At 42.2% G+C, this 20,589-nt stretch overlaps 1 protein-coding gene across 3 annotated transcripts in view; it reads left to right on the forward strand.

Annotated features, from left to right (window-relative positions):
• Nucleotides 1-20,589, forward strand: part of LOC117359264 (roundabout homolog 1) — a 613,895-nt gene that overhangs the window by 476,281 nt on the left and 117,025 nt on the right. For all 3 annotated transcript variants that reach the window (XM_033941733.1, XM_033941732.1, XM_033941734.1), the window contains 7 exons: nucleotides 389-513; nucleotides 4,789-4,960; nucleotides 10,010-10,215; nucleotides 13,506-13,587; nucleotides 13,725-13,893; nucleotides 13,985-14,151; nucleotides 15,392-15,513. In XM_033941733.1, the coding sequence (XP_033797624.1) occupies nucleotides 389-513; nucleotides 4,789-4,960; nucleotides 10,010-10,215; nucleotides 13,506-13,587; nucleotides 13,725-13,893; nucleotides 13,985-14,151; nucleotides 15,392-15,513 (1,043 nt within the window). The remainder of the gene's footprint in view (nucleotides 1-388; nucleotides 514-4,788; nucleotides 4,961-10,009; nucleotides 10,216-13,505; nucleotides 13,588-13,724; nucleotides 13,894-13,984; nucleotides 14,152-15,391; nucleotides 15,514-20,589) is intronic.

The following is a 20,589-nucleotide window of genomic DNA, read 5'->3' on the forward strand; positions in this document are numbered from 1 at the left end:
TGCCATCACAGGGCTTTGAATGTTCCCTCCATTCAGTATTTATGTGATGTACCAGAATAATAGTACATAAAATTTCTACTCTCACTAAGGGGAAAGACAGGTTATACTTATAATAAATATGAAGATAACGATAACATGAGATTCCACATACAGTTCATGGAACATTAGCAATCAAACAACTTACCCTACACAATCATGCTACATTTTATTTTCCCAGCAACCATAGTAAACAATCACAACTGCAGTTCCTCTGCGCTCCCAAAATGCTGACACCTTTAAAGTGTGACCGACCTCTGCTTTCAGAATCCAACATATCTGTACATGCATCTTTGCAATTTGGAAGTTTTGTTACTGTACCCTGAGTCGACTTTGTTACTCTTACTTTCAGAACCTCCCCATTTTGTTGTAAAACCTCGTGACCAGGTAATTGCACTGGGCCGGACAGTCACTTTCCAATGTGAAGCAACTGGAAATCCTCAGCCGGCCATTTTTTGGCGGAGAGAGGGAAGTCAGGTATGGAACTTTTTATATACAATGCATGGATTGTGTTTCATTTCTATATATATTATGTAATTTAAAGATTATTATAAATGATTATAAATGTTACTGCTCCTGTTACACAGCACATTTAGTGCTGTAAGATATATGTAGAGCTTTACGTAAAAAAAAAAAAATCCTGCTTAGTGAAACCTAAAGTGGATACATGAATCTTTTAGTCAGGATGTTAGCAAGGTAAGAATATCAGGGGGATGTTGACATTTAGGGGGTTCAATTATATAAATAATTGATCTCTTCCCTATGTGATTTTAAACTTAATACATTATATGTAAACCAACTTCGAAAGTGCTCAAAACCCGCAGGTAGAGAAGCCGCAAACGGGGACACCCCCCCAAATGCAAACCCCCTTGGTCTATCACTGCACTTCCTCCTACACTGAAAATCTGTTTAATAAATTTTATTATATTATTTTATTGTGATTTTCTTCTTTTATATAAAGTGCTTAGTGCTTGAAATTCATGCTTAAGATTTCAATCATTTCATATGAACGCTAAAAAAGTCCATAGCCTGGTGACAGTCAATGAAGCTGGCTGTGATGGTGCTATCAGGTTCTGACGTGTTTTGCCCTCGCGGGCTGCCTCAAAGAACCCACCACTTCTTGTGACAACCAAGGGGACTACTTCTTCTCCCTCCGTTCTTCAGTGCTGCATTTCCTGTACATTTAGGGGGTGCCAGCATTAGCCTTGGCATTGTTAAAGATTCACATTTGACTTTGTAGGCTCAGGTTTTGAGGGTGGTGCAAGCTTGTTTTTATCAGTTGAAGGTCCTAAATCAAGTTAATCCTATGTTACTTAAATAAGATTTTCAAATAGTAATTCAGAGTTTAACATTATCCAGACTAGATTACTGTAATAGCTTGTATTTAGGCATTTCTCAGTCACGGCACAGAGCATTTTAAGTTGCTCAACATGCTGCAGTCCATATGATAGCTGGTCTGAGTTGCTCAGATTATGTTGCAATTTCATTTTACTGACTTCCTGTTATTTACAAGGTACATTTCAAGTTGTTGTTTTTAAAAAACTGTGTGATTTAATACCTGTTTGACACACGTATTGTGAATTTATAAGCCAGTTTCCCGTTTGTGATCTGAAAATTCATGACAAATTGTGATGCCTCTGTTGATTCTGTTGCATTATACTCGTACTGTTATTGTTGAGGCTACATGGTCCATTACAGACACTGGTATGGAACAAATTGCAATTGAGTCTGTGGTTATTGAATGAGTTAGGTATCTTTAGAAGCCTCTTGAGGTGTATTTATTTGTTCAGGCATATTTTGATATTGATTAAGCTGGTTGCGGAACAACTCATCATTGAGACTATGGCACTCATTTCTGAAGCAGAGGGACATCTCAAAGTGGCCCAAAAAAGTTTATCTACTGAAGATGTCCAAATCTCGAGTTTTGAAAGGTAGAATTTGGATATTTTACACTGCAGTTCTCTAGATGGCTTTATACGCTGCAGCTTTTACCACTTTGGCTTTTGAAATGGGATATTGGTAAACTACCGTATTTTCACCCATATACCGCGCACCCGTGTAAAACGCGCACACGGGTATAGTGTGCGGGGAACAGAAATTTATGTAAAAAAAATTTTCTATAGCGCGCACATGCGTATACCGCGCATGCCGCCCCGACTCTCCTTTCACCCGCCCCGACTCTCCTTTTGCCTGCCCCGACTCTCCTTTCCGAAGGACCGCTCGCACCCCCACTCAAAGGACCGCTCGCACCCCCACAGCCTCCCCCTCCCGCATGGAGAAGCTGCCTACCGTTGTTTCTGGATGCCAGTGAGCCCAGCTTCTTCCTCTGCCGGTGGTCCCGCCCCTTCTCTGAGCCCTGCGCTACGCTGCTTCCTCTTCCGGCGGTCCCGCCCTTTCTCTGACGTCAGAGAAAAGGCGGGACCGCTGGAAGAGGAAGCAGCGCAGTGCAGGGATCATGGAAAGGGCAGGACCGCCGGCAGAGGAAGCAGCTGGGCTCACTGGCATCCGGAAACAACGGTAGGCAGCTTCTCCATGCGGGAGGGGGGGAAGGGGAGGCTGTGGAGGTGCGAGCGGTCCTTCGGGTGGGGGTGCAAGCGGTCCTTCGGGGTGATGAATCTGACGTCGGAGGGGAAACTATGTAAAAAATATTTGTACAACGCACTCATGCGTATAACGCGCATGGTTATGCACGGTTTGTAAAATCGTGTATAACGCACGCGTTATATGCATGAAAATACAATATTTCCAATGCTTTCTCAACTTTGCTGGAGAGGGAATAAACCTAGACTTGCACTGCAGTTCGTGTTCGGGGCTTGGGGGCGAGGTGGTATGGGACTACCGGATCTGCGATTATATAATCTTGCTTGCTTGATGAGGACTTTGGGTGATTGGTTGTTTGACCATCAGACTTTTACACCGAAAACCTTGGAGAAGGCCTTTTTTGCTCCTTGGCACCTTCTCTCTTTAGTGTAGGTGCCCCAAGCTCAGTTGCCCACCCATCTCAAGGGCAGTTTGTTGTTACGTTTGCTCAGGAGGCTTTGGTCTTATCTTCTTGGTGTCTGGCAGGGGAATTCTAGGATTTCTAGATATTTACCTATTCAAGGCAATTTACAATTTTAACCCAGTTAGTTTTTGGCAGGTGCCAATGATTCATTGCTGTCTTGGACTGATCTTCGTACTCATTGTGACTGGTCCGTGGGGGATTTTCTGGCATATAAACAACTTCAGCATTATGTCTGCTCCCTGGACCCTGGTGCCTTGTTTTTTCCCATTGAAGATAGATTTTGAGAGCTTTTAGCACTATATCTGGACGATGGATTTACAGTATCAGGCCTGTACAGAGATTTTCAGAAATTCACAGCGCCAGCGAATCGTGAAGCTTTACATCTCCGTTGGTATCAAGATTTCAGGATTGCAGAGGATGCATTAGATCTAGGGCTCCTTTTATCAAGGCGCGGTAGGCGGTTAACACGCGGAATACCGCGCGTTCAACCGCCTGCTGCGCTAGTCGCTAACGCCTCCATTGACGAGGCGTTAGTTTCTTGGCGTGCCGCGGGGGTTAGCACATGATGAGATGTCAGACACGCTAACCCCCAAAGCACACCTTGATAAAAGGAGCCCCTAGTGTCTTTAATTAAAAGAATTCCAGAAATCTCGCTTTGCGCTGACTTGCAGGAATGTCAATTTCGGGTGATTCATAGAGCCTAATATACACACAACCAGCTGTACCTGTCAGAGTATGTAGGTTCCTCTAAGTCCTCCCGGCAGCCACATTCATTTTACCATGCCTTCTGGGCTTGTGAGAAAATAAAATTGTTTTGGAGATCAGTTATGTCCTATGTGGAGGGCCTTCTGGCTTGCTCTATCCCGTTTTTGTGCTTATAAGAACATAAGAATTGCCACTGGTGGGTCAGACCAGTGGTCCATCGTGCCCAGCAATCCACTCACCTGGCAGCCCTTAGGTCAAAGACCAGTGCTTGACAAATATGAGGTTTTTCGTTTGCCTCGTAGTGTTCAACGTCAATTTATGAGATGAGTTGGGGCCCTGGGGAAGTGGGTGATTCTCTCAGTCTGGATTAGTGATGCCTTACCCTCTTATTGGTCCTGGAGAAATTGCCTGCATGCCTTGTTGCTTTTGGAGCGGAGAGCTAAAGGTTGCAGTGCCAAACGTAAAAAATTTTTCGTCAGGTCTGGGACCCTTATATTCAGTCGCTATCCCCTAGGGCCCCGCAGTGATATTTTGAATTCTTTGTGATGGGGAGGGGGTATGCTTCCCCTTTGAAGTTGGGATTGGATGCACGGGGGAGGGGGTGCTGGGTGAGCTTGAGGAGTTAAATGTGTTTTTTTCCCCTCTCTTTCTCTTCCTCTGTCTTTCTTTTTCTTTTCCTGTTTTTTTTTTTTTTTATCGCATAATGCTTGAGGGGATCGGGGGTGGGGGGGTGGGGAGGGGGTGGAGGGTTTGTTATATTGTCAGTAGGCTATAAGAGTCCAAGCCCACTGACTATGTTAGTTGTATTTGGTATGCAGATCTTGGAATTTGGGAGAGCAGGGAGATGGGGGGAACACGTTGCTTTGATTATACTGTTTTCTAGTGCTTTGGCTCTTATATTAGCAAGAGGGTTGTTTTGTTGTTTATGGGGAGGTTTCTTATTTGCATTTTAAAAAAAATTGTATCAAATTAAAATATTTTCCAGTGTGAAACGTTACAAAAGTTGTAACATTTTTCTTTCCCCCCATAATTATGTTCTTTAGAACCTGCTCTTCTCCTACCAGCCACCACAACCTACAAACCGGTTCTCTGTCTCTCAGATTGGTGACCTCACTATTACTAATGTCCAGAGGTCAGATGTTGGCTACTATATCTGTCAGACTCTAAATGTTGCAGGAAGCATTACCACAAAGGCCTTCTTGGAAGTTACTGATGGTAAAGTAACTTATGAATTTATAACAATTCCTTTTTTTTTTTCCAGACTTCAAGGAGAAATCTTTTCCAAGCTATAAATGTTAACCAGCCATTTTTAGAATTGGGTGGTTCCTAGGAATGCAACCGCTGTCTCTTGACTGCAGTCAAGCTTAAAGTGGCCACTGTCCTGATGCTACATGATCTACTCAAGTGTATAGGGCTTGCTTCACCCAGAACTTATAATTAGAGTTTGGTGGATAAAAATAATACAGGTCTTACCTAAGTAAAATAAGAAATCAAAGACACTGTATATCTTTAAATAGTAGGATAAGTAGACATCCATGATGTCTTTTTTTTTTTCTGCCTTCTACACATCCTCACAATCACTTTGTAAAGCATTATTAACAAGTAGGGAAAGCATATAGAGGCATGACTTTAGGAATGCTTTCCAACATAGGTTTTTAGAAGAGGGGAGGTTTGTGGTAGTGGGTGTGCTTTGAAGAATGGAGGATATATGGGTGTATGAGATGCTGTAGGTAATGGGTAATGCATTTGATATACTGCCTCTCTGTTCTCTAACTAAAGCGATTTAGATATTATAGGCAGGATGTGTGTGGTGGTAGGTGAAGTTGTACATAAGAGTAAATGTGTGTATGCACGGATGGGTGTTTTGGTTTGTGTGGCTGTGTGTGTAGGAAATATAAGGTTGTATTTAGTACATTGAAAGAATATGTGGAACATTGGGGTATATGTGTACAGAGGACATCAGAGGTACATATGAGGGGTGTTTGTATATATATATGAGTGAAGTGCATGTTTGCTGGGGTGTGCTTACATGTACAGAAGATATGAGTGTGGGGTTATGTGGCTATGACGTGTACATGTGAGAGGATGTATGTAGTTGGGGATGTAAGCGTGGCATGTGCAGATGGGGGCTCTGGTGGAAGTGAAGGGGGGTATGTGTACTCTTGAAGTACTGATGAGATGATGTTGAATGTGAATGTGTCTTTATCTATATTGCCCCGGAGCAAAGGGTGAGGGGATACATGGGCTAGAGCACTGAGCAGCATTCTAACACTTCCTAAATAAAACAATGTTTTGTTTTATTTGTCTCTATTATTTATTTATTTTTATTTTTTTTTGGGGGGGGAGCAACATACATTTGGAGTTGCAAATCTCTGCATATACCCACTTGTTTTCTGCTTCTGGAACACATCCGAGATAGTCACGTTTTCCTCCTGCAAGTTGGATTTGTTGAATTTCTGTTCACCTTTTTTTTTTTTTAGTTGTTAAAGTCTACTGTTGGACATTGATCCTTTTTAAGGAATTGTTTCCCAAAATCCATATGTTGGAAAACATAACCATGACACAGAGGCTGATGGCCCCTAGTTAAACCAACTATTGAAGCATAAACTTTTCAAGACTCAGGACAGGGTTCCACTTAGATTCTTGTCCTTGAAAACTGCCTCAGGAGATTTGCTGATGTATAAGTTGCTACCAGCCTCTTTTTTAATTTATATTTATATTAGTCTTAACAGTGCTACTCCAATGCTTTATTAATTCCAGTGTAATATTCATAATACTCATTCTCTTTCCATTATGCATCAATATGATTACATCTGTCATTTATACTGCATAATTATATCTCTCTTATGGTGTCAGGAACCAGAGTGGAATTGTCCAGATAAGAATGATGTGCGACAAAAAAGTGGTCCTCCGATTTGTCTAGTTATATGAATATCTTTATTGTTCAAACATCAAAATGACACATTCACCAACTTAATGACTCGACTTGACATGTACGTTTCGGCCATCAGGCCTACCTCAGGAGTCTTAGAAATTGCAAATGAAAACATACAAATTATGCTGGCTCTCAGACAGATTTGACCAAAAATGGAGTGTTATCTAATTATATGAAAAACCGCTGATGATACAAATGCTGTAAACTAATCCCATGCGTCTGGTAATTGAAAACAAAAATCTTAGAAGGGATCCAATTTAGTTGAACATGTAAGAGGCTTTTAGGAGCATTTTCAAAAATCAAAAATGTCCAAAAATTGGCACTTGGTTGATTGTCTCTGCAAAATGTCCAAGTGCCAATAATCTAAACAAAAACTTAGACGTTATGTGGGATGTTCACCCTCCAAAACATTCAACTCAAAAAGGGGCATGTTAGAGGTGTGTTTTGGGGTGGGATTTGGGCAGGCTGTGGGATGGGTTAGACTTGGACATTTTACGGTGATAATTGAACCTGTTGCAGTATGTCATAGATGGAACTTAGATGTTCCGAACCAGACCTATTTTAGAAGCGTCTAAGTGTCAAAGAGTTATCCAAACTTGACTAGATGACCACTGGAGGGATTAATGACTCTCCACACTCTCCCAGGTAGTCACTAACCCCCTCCCACCCCCCAAAAGTAATGAATAAACAGTACATACCTGTCTCTAGAGCCGCACCATCTGGTATGGGAAAAGTTAGTAGAGCATCACAGGGGTGTCTTAAGTTGTGCTACCCAATTCAGGGAAAAGTTTTTCGATTTGATTTTCCTGCCCAATTAGGTGTTTTTTTTTTTCCAAATGTAGCCCCTTCACCAACCCCATCTCTTTTGCTCTCTCCTACCCAAGCTGGCGCTTGGGGGAAACAAAACAAACAAAAAAAAAACTTTTCCTCTCTCTGTTAGGTGCTAGCTCATGTTCGCTGTCTAACACCAGCTCTGGCGGGATACATATTTCAAATCTGCCACATGTTCCCTCTGCTGTGGTCCTGCCCCTCCTCTGACATCATGTTCTGTTTTGGTCTGGAATGGACCGTGGCAGCAGAGGGAACATGTAGCAGAGGCTGATGGCAATCTGCTAGAATTGCTATATCAACGCCGATCCTCTGCAGGCTGTAATTAGTTTTTAAGGTGAGACCGGGAGGCCAGGGGGAAACTGGATGATGGTGGAGAGAAGGGGAAAACATAACGGTCTTCGGGGAACCCCCTAAAGCCATGGAGCCGAAGGTACCCACAGCGCTGGTGCTTATGCAGCACTTCCTGACTGACCCCCCCCCCCACCCGACACACATACACACATTGTGAGCTCTGACATTGGGCCTCCTAAAGCAGGAGCAGCTTCCTGCTAGGATCGCTACAGCACTGGCAATTCTCTGCAGGCTGCCGTAATTAGCTTTGAAGGTAAGACCGGGAAGCCAGGAGAGAGATGGTAGAAAATGGGATGGAGGGAGGGAAGGAACAGAGAGGGATTTTCTCGCAGGCCAAATCTAATTACACCACGGACCAGATTTGGCCTGTGGGCCTGAGTTTGACACACTTGCTCTAGGGGCTTCCAGTCTCTCCTCATACATCTTTTGGTGCAAAATTCCTACCATTTTTATCGCTTTTCTTTGGACTACTTCAAGTCTTCTTATGTCCTTTGCCAGATATGGTTTCCAAAACTGAACACAATACTCCAAGTAGTGCCTCACCATCAATCTGTACAGGGGCATCAACACCTTCTTTCTTCTACTGGTCACGCCTCTCACTATACAGCCTAGTATCCTTCTGGCAACAGCCACCGCCTTGTCACACTGTTTCTCTGCCTTTAGATCTTCAGACACTATCACCCCAAGGTCCCATCCGTGCAACCTGTCACCTCCGAGCACATATGACTCCTTCCGATTTCTAATCCTCAAATACATTACTCTGCTTTTCTTTGCATTGAATTTTAGTTGCCAGATATTAGACCATTCCTCTAATTTTTGCAGATACTTTTTCATGTTTTACACTCCCTCCTTGCTGTTTACTCTGTTACAATTCTTGCTATCATCTGCAAAAAGGTAAACCTTTCCTTCTTTTCTTTTCTTTTCTTTTTCAATATTTTTATTGAATTTTCAATGTCGCTCACAAACATATTGAACAGGATCAGCCCCAGCACCAATCCTTGAGGGACTCCACTACTCACTTTTCCTTCAAGCGAATTCCATTGAACATCACCCTCTGGTGTTTAGGGTTTAACAACACATCAGGAGAAGTGGGAAGAAATGTGTTCTCCCACCAAGAAAAAATGGACCTCTGCCTATGCCCTTGAGAAAAAATGCTTCTTTCTCCAAAGATCAAATCACCAGAACACAACAGCTGTCTCTGGACTGGACTGATGCCATCAAATGATTTATTGGACCAGGGATGACTAGCTCGTTTCCTTGTCAAAAATGAAACAGGTTTTCAGATGAGTCAAATCTGAAAATGAGCCGTGTTCATTATGAATTTCCTAGAAACCAAACATGCTTTGGGGCTGTTGAGGACTGAAGCTGGCCATTCCTGTTGCAGGTTCTAAATGAATGACCCACAGAGGCAGAAGAATGGGTGGGCCACTGGGACCAGAGCCTGACCAATATTTTGTCCAACAAGCTTCAGAAACTAAAGGGATTGAAGGTGGGGCCAGAGATTAGGTTGCTTAGCTCCTCCATCCAAAACGATGTTCTGCTGCCCCTGGTAACTGTTCTAACAAGTCTTCCAGTTGATGATAGAATTAAATTATTACAGATTGCTTGGTAGGTCATATTTTGTTGTGTTTGTATTACTTTGGCTCATATGCCAAAAGTCAAAGATATACCCTAATATTGGTCTCTCATGCTGCTTATAGTTGTAATGACTTGCCTGGTCTCCTTACACCTCACACAAATACTAAAAAAACAGTATATGAACTTTTCTCCTCTATTGTATCATTTTTATATAGAGACTGAAAGTCTATATCCCACCACTCAGCACTGGGGGCTACTTTATATGTGAAAGTGAAATTGAAAAATCCCCCTTTTCCCCCATGGGCAGTTATGCTTGGATTAGAGTGCACTGGCTGAATTACCAGGGCATTCCAATTGGGCACTTCGTATCATCTTAATATTCAGAAACTGTATCATGCTTGTCATGAAAATGCACCCTGAATTATGCATGACTCCAAATGTAATTACTTGTTTAATTATCTTTAGACATTTTTTTTTTTTTTCAAGGCCCGGAGCAAGTTCTGTAGCTGAGATGATTAGAAAATTGCTTCCAGTTGCAAAATTCTATTTCCTGTTGTTTCTTCCGGCAGTGGTTGCAGACCGACCACCTCCCATCATTCGACAGGGCCCTGTGAATCAGACGGTAGCTGTGGATGGAACTTTAGCTCTCAGTTGTGTGGCCACAGGCGTGCCGACTCCCACAATTCTGTGGAGGAAAGATGGGCTCCTTATCCCAACCCAGGATTCACGCATCAAGCAACAAGAGACCGGTGCTCTTCAGATTCGATACGCAAAGGTAGTATGAGAAGGCATCCTTTGTTTTTGTCTACTGGGCACGAAGGCATCAATCACAAATTTTAAAAGTGCAATGGAATGGCAAATAAGTGCATTAATGGGGTTTTAATTTGCTGCATGTCGGATTTCTCATTCTGCTACAGCTAAAGTCGTTGACTTATTACATTGCCTCGAGGAAACAAATGCAAACTGTCTCATAAATGAAATGCATTTAGGGTTGCATTAATTGTGAAAACTGCATGGCCATACGATTAATTATTTGTAAATGAAAAAAGAAAACCTTTAATTTAGAGCTTACCTCATTAATTCAGCCTTTGCAGAGTGTAAACTTGGAACACTGGAGAATAGTAATATAGTGCTTACTGGCTCAGGCTGTGCTTAATAGTTTAACACTTTGATAGTTTTAATGTTAATCAGGCACTCCTCATGCTCAGTACTGCAAGCATCATTTTCCTTCAAATGATTTGTGTCTCCCCTTTGAGGCATCAGCCTAATATAATATATATCATTTCTTACTTTATAGAAGAACAAAAAAACAGGTCATGCAAACCAAGAATGTGTATTGCTATGGCTTATTGCTTAATGACTGTACCCAAGGGCTACATCTCTGGGAGATGCGAGCATGATAGGTCATCCATGTTTCTGTCCATTCTTGACAGGCCATTAACTTATAGAGATAGTGCAGTGCATTCTTACCTGTTACCTGCTGGTTTGCGCAGCCTCGGGACATGTACATTTTTAGGCAGGCAGGTATTGACAGTGTAACTATTGTCTTGGTCCACTTGGGCACATACACACAAGCATACACGATGTCTGTGAAAAATGGGACTTCTTACATAGTTTCAAAGTACTTTGCAATTGTTTAAACATTGAATATGACCTTTGAAAACACATTAGTACAATGGATTTTTTAAAATTTAATAAATTCATAATTTTTTTCAAAGTGTCCTCCTTTAACCTTGACACATTCACGAAGGGCTCCTTTTACTAAGCTGCGATAGCGTTTTTAGCGCGTGCAGAATTTTAGCGCACGTTAAACCCGCGCTACGCAGCTAGAACTAACGCCAGCTCAATGCTGGCATTAGCGTCTAGCGCGCGCAGAATAACTGCTATCGCAGCTTAGTAAAAAAAGCCCTAAATCTTTGACACTACCAAGCTATTGGCGCAATGAATTCTGGGGTTTCATTAATTAAGAGCTCAACTGCTTTGCTTGCTTGAGGCGCTGGAGCTGTATCCTGCTGCAGTTTGTAGGTCATTTGGAAAAATGCCGGGGGGTCCCATTTGTTTCCAGACACCAAATATGTGATTGGCCATGCCTTTTTTTGAATAGTTCACTTTCTTCATAAGATCAATGTAAAACCTACTGATAAAGGGAGGATAGTGCTCGAAAACTAATCAGAAATGTTATTTTATCCAATAGGAAAATATTGCCTGTTGGCTTTGTGTTGATTTTTATTTCTAAGTTGTAATACAGTGATTCTGGGATAGACTGCTTGCTACTTCACAGATTTAGGGAGAGAAGTAGCCTAATAAGTATGATTCTGGGCAAGTCACTTAACCCTCCATAGGCATTGGTGGAATGAGGCTTTATGACATCACAATATCAGAAGCTGAAGCTTTTCATACTATTTATTCAATTCTATTCTCCCAGGGGAGCTCAGAATGGTTTACATTAATTTATTCAGGTACTCAAGCATTTTTCCCTGTCTAACCTGATGGGCTCACAGTCTATCTAATGTACCTTGGGTAATGGGGGGATTAAGTGACTTGCCCAGGGTCATAAGGAACAATATGGGTTTGAACCCTCAAACTCAAGGTGCTTAGGCTTTAGCTTTAACCACTGCTTCACACTCTCCCCCTTTATGAGTTCTGTTCTCCTTTCAAGGGGGAGTGATGGCATGATGATTATCAGAAAACCTACTTCTAGTGAACTCATGTTCAGAGTTATGGGCTACACACAATTCCATCATTATTTTACTCATATAGAGCCAAATTCAGTAAATGGCAGCCAACAGTAGGTGCCATTAAGATTTGCACTGAGCGCCAGTTCTGTAGAGGTTGCATTGCACTAAGCAACAGATTTCCCTGCCCAACTTTGGGCACAGGACTTAGGCCCACTGAAACCCAATGTAAAAACCTTATACCCAACTGGTGGCAGTTGAGTTCATAAATCCAAGTACAGTGGTACCTCGGTTTACGAGTGCACCAGTTTGCGAGTGTTTTGCAAGACGAGCAAAACATTCGCAAATTTGGTGTCTCGTAAACCGAGCTTGCCTCGCTGTACGAGCGCCCTCCCCCCGCGATCCGGCATCCCCCCCCGCTCGCATTGCCCCCCTCCACCGTAATCCTACTCCCCCCCCCCCCCAAGCAGTCAATGACACCCTTTACCTGACTTGGCACCAGTGCCGGTGCCCGAAGATCCTCCCTCTTCTGGCACGGCCTGGGCTGGGCGGTGCATCGGAGATCCTCCTTCTTCTGGTCTGGGCTGGGCTGGACTGGCTTTGAGCATTTGCGCATGCTCAAAGCCTTCTGGTCTCGCTCTCTCCGAGATTGAGAGCTAGACCAGAAGGCCTTAAGCATGCGCAAATGCTCAAAGCCAGTCCAGCCCAGCCCAGACCAGAAGAAGGAGGATCTCCGACGCACCGCCCAGCTGCGCCAGGAGGATCTTCGGGCACCGGCACTGGTGCCAAGTCGGGTAAAGGGTGTCATTGACTGCTCGGGGGGGGAAGTAGGATCGCGGTGGAGGGGGGACAACGCGAGCCAGGGGGGATGCCGGATCGCTGGGGGGAATGCCAGATCGCCGGGGGGAGGGGGTTGGAACAGCGTCGGATTCCTCAAGGGGGGGGAGAATGGAGCAGCGCCGGTAGCCTCGGGGGGGGGGGGGAGGAGGTGGAACCAATCAAAGCAGTTTCCCTTACTTCCTGTGGGGAAACTTGCTTTGATATACGAGCAATTTGGTTTACGAGCATGCTTCTGGAACGAATTATGCTCGTAAACCAAGGTTCCACTGTATTCCTATAACATTGTGTCTAATGCCCCTTTGAGTTGCACACTATAAAATCTAGGTGCAGGAACGTAGGATAGATGGCACACGTAGCTCCTAATTACTGCCAATTAAATAGCAATTAACTCTAATAATTGATTGGTAATGCCTAATTGACTAATTAGTTTATGCACACATTTGGGATCCATGGCCAGATTTGGGTGCCCAAGTTTGACCTTTATGGAATCTGATGGATAATGTGTTTCTAGTTGCTACCAGTATTCATTTCATATCTTTTCATTTACCAGTTGGGTGATACTGGTCGGTACACCTGCACTGCATCAACTCCAAGTGGAGAAGCAAACTGGAGTGCTTACATTGAAGTTCAAGGTAAGTCCATCACAATACCTTTTCTGATACAGAAACTGGAAAATGAGAGTGGTTTTGGGGTTTTCACTTTGCTAAACCCCTGAAAAGTGGGTAGTGATTATTAACTGTAGTCTTTTCTTTATTGTCTCATTTCTTAGAATTCGGAGTTCCTGTTCAACCCCCAAGACCCACTGACCCAAACTTAATTCCCAGTGCACCATCAAAACCTGAAATAAAGGATGTCAGCAAAAATACAGTAACGCTGTCCTGGCAGCCTAATCTAAATTCAGGTGCCACACCAACATCTTACATTATTGAGGCCTTCAGGTACCGTTTGTTTGTTATGCATGTGTTTTCTTTGTGCTGTATTTTACATTTCTTAAGTTATATGTCACTGGTGGTGCTGTTTCTTTTTTAGCCATGCATCTGGGAGTAGCTGGCAAACTGTGGCTGAAAATGTGAGGACAGAAACGTTTGCAGTTAAAGGGCTCAGGCCTAGTGCAATTTACCTCTTTCTTGTGCGGGCAGCAAACGCATATGGAATTAGTGATCCAAGCCAGATATCAGATCCTGTGAAAACTCAAGGTAAACTTACCGCCGGCAAGTAAACTTTCACAGATTGCAAATCTAGACCTAACTTTTCGGGTTTTGTTTTTATCTGTTTGCCATTCTTGGAGCAGAATTTCAAGCATGGGAAAATGAGCTATTGCCAATTATTGGATTTCGTTCTGTTTGCATTTCTCTTTTGCCCATGTAGATGAAAAGAATGTGTGAGCTTTCCACTCTGGATTTTTTAGGATTTTCAAAGCACCAGACACACATGCTTGCACCGTGAAAATGAGCCTTGGGAAAGAACCTAAAAACATTTTACAGTTGTTAATTTGTCTGATATGCCTTTTCCCGACTAAAAATGTGTACAATGTTTTTGAAGAATTCAAATATTATCCATGTATTCCAAATCCTGCCCCCAAGAACACTTTCCTCTGTCGCGGATAAAAGTAAATAAAAATGGTACTATATGCACTCTAAAGCCTGCATATAGGGACAGATTTTACAAAAGACCCTCTTCTGTGACTAGAACGTCACTGCACCCATATAAATGGTTTTAAAATTCCCTTTTAGATGCTTTATGTGTAATTCCCATTAATTACATTGTATACTAGAGAACATGAAAACTAAATCAACTACTAGTTGTCAAACTCCAATATTGCACCCTTCAAAGATTCAGCTCCTAACCAGGTCCAAGACTGCAGTGCCCTGGGCTTAAGCAAACTACATAGGTCATCCGAATGCTTGTGTGCAGAGCCACGTTTTAACTCCCCCCCCCCCTAAATGACAAAATGTCGGTCTCTCAATGAATGTCCTTAGGAAACACATGTCAGCCTAAGCGCTGCACAGATGAAAAGCTTGCTTCTCTTAGTCATCAATCTAGCCTCTTTCATTGGGGGGGGGACTGAGCAGTAGAGGGAAGAATATTTGTTTTATTGACTGGAAAATGATTTGCTATTGGTGCAGTGTTTTATTACACGTTTATTTTCATTAAATAGACACACACACAACAAGACCATTGTAGGGTAGGTAGACAGCATTGGTGTATTTGCTTTCTTATAGCAAAATTAAATGTATAGTAAATAATTTTAAACCTCTAAAATATAGTGTAAAATTCAGCCTACTTTTCAGGTTAGCAAATATTCCAAAAATAAATAGCAATCTGGCACTATGACAGTGAAAAACTGTGGCTTCTTCTAAAGTAAATCTGTTGAATGTATTCTGAGCACTGGAATCTAAATAAGCCATAACTTATTGGGTTCTTCAATAATTACAGATGTTGCGCCTACCAGCCAGGGTGTAGATCACAAACAGGTCCAAAGAGAGCTGGGAGATGTTGTCCTTCACCTCCATAATCCCACCATCCTTTCATCGTCTTCCATTGAAGTTCATTGGACGGTGAGTGTTACATAAACTTAAAAAAGGGAAGAGAATGGATTATTTTGTGTTGGCCCATTTTTCCTCTATGAATTTGTTGAGCTATAGCCAACTTCAAAGCAAATTACCACTGGCAGAGGGGATGGCCAGTGGTCCACATGTCAAAGAGCATCTGGTTAAATCCACCACTGTACAAAGACCGTGTGTAAATGGTCAAACTTATGTAGGATCCCCAAACTAGAACTGGGTGAAAATCTTCACTTACTGAAACAAAAATGAATACAAAAACCGTAGTACCCTTTTTCCTGGACTTTTGCACATAAAAAAAAAGTCATTTAAGGAAAAGGGCCCTGCGGTTTTGGGGTTTTTTTTTTTGTATTCAAACCTAACCCCCTCTTTTACTAAGGTGCGCTAACCGATTAGCGCGTGCTAAACCTAACGCATCCATAGACTAACATGCATGTGTTAGCGCTTTACATGCGCTAAATCGATTAGCATATGCTAATCAGTTAGCATACCTTAGCAAACAAGGGCCTAAATGTTGGCACACCAGTATTCTGTAATGGTATCTTAGCACACAGATGATGCTATAGATTGGCGCTGCACGTGTACAGCATTGGGGCATCTAATTTTTGAGGCACCAAATTATCAAATCGTACCCTTAATTTTCACTTGCAGTAAGCCAGTATGTACATTTGCCTTTTTTTACTGAAATACTTTGCAATTAGATGTAGAGGACTGAATCGATCTCTCCATGAATCTGCTAACAGATGGAAAACAAACTGAAGGAAACTTTTTTTTTTTTTTCAGTAAGTGCACAATTAAGCTGAGGAATATTTTGCTTAAAGATTTGGTAAAAGCTAATAATTTGGCTGATTAAAAAGAAAGGAAAAAAAAAACTTTGGAAAGTTTTGAAGAATAGGTTTATTAATGATTTCTAACCTGGTAGGTTTTGCGGTCACCGCCTCTTACTTTGGGAGACAAGAGGCCAGAATTTACTTTTTACTTCAGTAGTAATTGGCTGCCTTGCTGACTCTAGTATCAGTAGGCGACAAAGGAACCACAGGTATTCCACAAGCTTTGGAGAGAGAAATTTACCGCATTTGCTCCCTATCAGAAATGCACATTTATCGATCACTAACATGATTGCAAGATTCAGGGTTTCCCTATCAGGGTCTGCCATTGCTACCAAATCACTTGCATTGGCCACTGTTGGAAGCAGGGTGTTGATCTCGGTGCACTATATGCTATGTTGTCTGGAGAGAGGGCCGTCATGCTTGCATCCATGTTCAAAGCTGGCAGCCTCTCATAATCTCCTCTAAAAAGAAATGTACTAAATCTTAAAACAAGCAGTACATTGTATCTACAGCTCAGGATTACATTTGCATTTATCATAATTACAGCTTTGAGGTTTTACAATGCAACCAATATTTAGTGGTAACAGTCTCCTGAAACTGAATGTGAATTTACCACTAAATATCAGTTTAAGACCAAAATAGCTCTAACTGGTTACTAGCAATCTCTATATTTTTGTCTGCTCTACATAGCAACGTTGTACTCTAGGCAAAAGCTTATGGAGATTAGGGATAGTATAACACTGTGATATAGTTAGGGTATTATGTATACACTCTCCCCCCCCTAAAAATAATCAACTAGTCACTCCATGGAATTTATTCACCACAACAAATAATGCTAAATATTTCTGCAACTTAATGTTGGAACCAATCATACACTAGCGTGGTAGTAAAACCACTGAAATGTCCAGTCACCACACTCATGTGCCTTAGCCTACCACAGATAATTAAGCTGAACTGTTCCTCTAGTTTCTAAATGCCTAGAGTAATTCCTGAGGAATGAGGAAACCTGGAACTAAAACAGGATACGCTCCAGTTTTATCGCTTTGGCTTCCAGTGTTGGACGGTAGGGCTTATGTCTTAGACGAGAGATAACGAAGGGTTATAAATATTTAAGTGGCAGTTTTAAGATCTGGAGTGGAGAAATAGCCTAGCAGAGCATTGGGCTGGCAGTTGGCAAATCCTGCTTCTGCTTCTTGTTATCTTGGCAAGTTGCTTAGCCCTCCATGGCCTCGGGCATAGCCAGTCACCCAGTTTTGGGTGGGCAGAAGAATCCTGCCCTCCACCTGGTATCGCTCTCTCCCCCTCCTTCCCAGATGACAGAAAGTATCTTTTAACCCCCTACCTCCTATACCTTTTAAAGCCTTCATTTTTTTGCCGGCAGCAAGCAGTGGCTCATAACCAACTGCACACACCAGCCTCGAACCTTCCCTTTGACCTGGTTCCCTTTGACCATAAAGCTGCTACTACTACTACTACTAATCATTTCAGTAGCGCTACTAGGCATACACATCACTGTACATCAAAACGCAGGAGACAGTCCCTGCTCAAAAGAGCTTGCAATCTAGTCAAAACAAGGAAACTGAACAAGAAGGTGCATCAATGTGCTCAGGTGGAGGAATTGCAGAGGGAATGATAAAGTCAGATATTGGTGCTTAGAGCGTGGGTTGGGGTTTAGAATTGAAAGCATCTTCACAAAAGTGGACTTTGAGTCTGGATTTGAATACTGCCAGAGATGGAGCCTGACGTATCAAGTCAGGCAGTTTGTTCCAGGCACATGATGCAGTAAGGGATATAATCTGGAGTTGACTGTAGAGTAGAAGGGTATAGATGAGAGACTTATTCAATGAGTGGCATACCCGGGGAGGAGTGTGGGAAGAGATGAGAAAGGAGAGATACTCCTGAGGAGCTGTGGAGCAAATACACTTGTAGGACAGTGTAAGAGGAATTTGAGCTGTATGCGGAAACAAATAGGGAGCCAATGAAGAGATAAGGGGAGGGGTAATGTGGGCATAGCGCCACTGACGGAATATGAGTCATGCAGCAGAGTTCTGTACAGACTGAAGGGGAGAGAGAAGGTTTAGAGGAAGATGAGAGAGAAGCAGGTTGCAGTAGTCTAGACCAGTGGTTCCCAACTCTGTCCTGGGGGACCCCCAGCCAGTCGGGTTTTCAAGATATCCCTAATGAATATACATGAGAGAGATTTGCATACCTGTCACATCCATTAAATGCAAATCTCTCTCAAGCATATTCATGAAGCATATCTTGAAAACCCGACTGACTGGGGGTCACCCAGGACAGGGTTGAGAACCGCTGGTCTAGACGAGAGGTGTTGAGGGTATGGATGAGGGCAGTGTGCTCAGAAAGGAAGGGTCTGATTGAAGCGATATTGTAGAGAAGCTGCATCATAGGGAAGGCTGGGGTTGGCACAGGCAGTGGGGTATGAGTCGATGCTTGCTACCAGTAAAGAAATGAAGGTTTTAGATTCAAACAATTTTTATTGATGATACAAAAATACAACCATGAAAACAGCTGAGAAATACATATCAAAACAAGAACGTTAACAAGAACTGCAAGTAGCTATAGGAATATCATCAGAAATGAAGGTTTTAAAGGTATAGGGTAGTTGGTGGGATGGAACTGAGTTGCCAGAATGTCTGATGGGGAGGGGAGGGATAGATGCTGGGAGTCTTTAGTTGACAGGGCTTGGCGAGTCCCGCTAACCACTTCAGAGACACACCATGAATGAGTGGATCTGTGCTCAAATACCAGGCCTCAGGTGCAAACAGATAAAGTCCTCAAGGTAATTCACCATGAACTACTACTGAAAGTGGTATGAACTACATCTAAACTGGAAAGAGGAAGTTTAAGGTGAGCTGCCGATTCCTTCTCTGGTATTCTAACTTTTAGTTAATTGGAAACAAACTGATCTTGGTGGAGGCCTTTAAACTCTTTCAACCTACCTGACTATGTAATGATGTAACATACTATTGTTTGAGCACAGTAAGTATTTCTGTGTAGTTTTGTTGTAAAATGAATTGTTATGACTATCTTAAAGCCAAAAAGAGGGAAGTGTGTGTGGGGGGAAATTGATCAAAAAGTACCTCAGCACTTTTAACGTTCATAGTTTGTAGCAGCTTTTCAAAGAGAACCTATCCACAGATAATAAGCGGGTGTACTTTGTACGTTCTATTTATGTAGGCAGCCAAGAGAGTTAGAAGTATACAGTTTAATTTTTTTCATCTGATACACACCCATGAGAATGCATGACTTTAACCTGGTTAGAGGCACATATGCTGTGGGAACCTACAAACACTTTTAGCTAGACTGAGCGAGGGCAGTTTTAAGATGGTCAGTTTACCAGGGTAAATAGTTTTGGAAAATTGTCCTCTAATGTAATCATCAAGGGAGTTAGTGAACCATTTTTTTTTGTGTGCCTAAAGCAAATTCTTACAAAATTAGGTCTTTCCTAAAGTACTCATATTGGAAGCAAATGTGCTCAGGGGTGGAGTCTAGATGGAGCGTGGGGAATCTTCAGCAGGCATTATATCCATGTCTTCAATCCAGGAGCTAGTTCTGCAAGATGTGTGCTAGTATTTTAGTGATACCTAGACAGCTTTATAAAGAAATCTAGCTACTCTGTTATAGAACTACCTTTCAAATGGGCAACCATTTGATACATATTCCTCACATTAATATAAGCTGCATGCTGGATTTCAATTAAACTACATATGTTACCTATTAGAAGCAAATGTTCTTGGTATTCAGACTCAAGGAGGGAAGAGTGGCTTAGCGGTTAGATCTACAACCTCAGCACCCTGCCTAGGAGTTGTGGGTTCAACCTCAGCATTGCTTCTTGTGACACTGGGCAAGTCACTTAATCCTCCATTGCGCCAGGTACATTAGGTAGATTAGCCCGCCAGGACAGATAGGGAAATATGCTTGAGTATCTAAATGTATAAACTGCTTAGATACCTCTATTGATAGGCGGTATGTAAATAACTGATAAAAACTTGGGGAAAAAATTCAGAAATATTTCTCCTTTTATATCATATAATCAAATTTGTGGATGAGCCTTCTTCTAAAATGTTGGGAAATCTAACCCTTCAGGGTTTGATGGTAATGCTACCAGATCATTATCTCAGCTTCTCTAAATTGCCTAGTTAGCTTTGATTTACTGTTCTTTCCTGGGGGAATAATAGATACTTTAATGACATAAATGGATAGATAAACAGCAGAATCT

Source organism: Geotrypetes seraphini, chromosome 4 (assembly GCF_902459505.1).
Source record: "Geotrypetes seraphini chromosome 4, aGeoSer1.1, whole genome shotgun sequence".
NCBI lineage: Eukaryota > Metazoa > Chordata > Amphibia > Gymnophiona > Dermophiidae > Geotrypetes > Geotrypetes seraphini.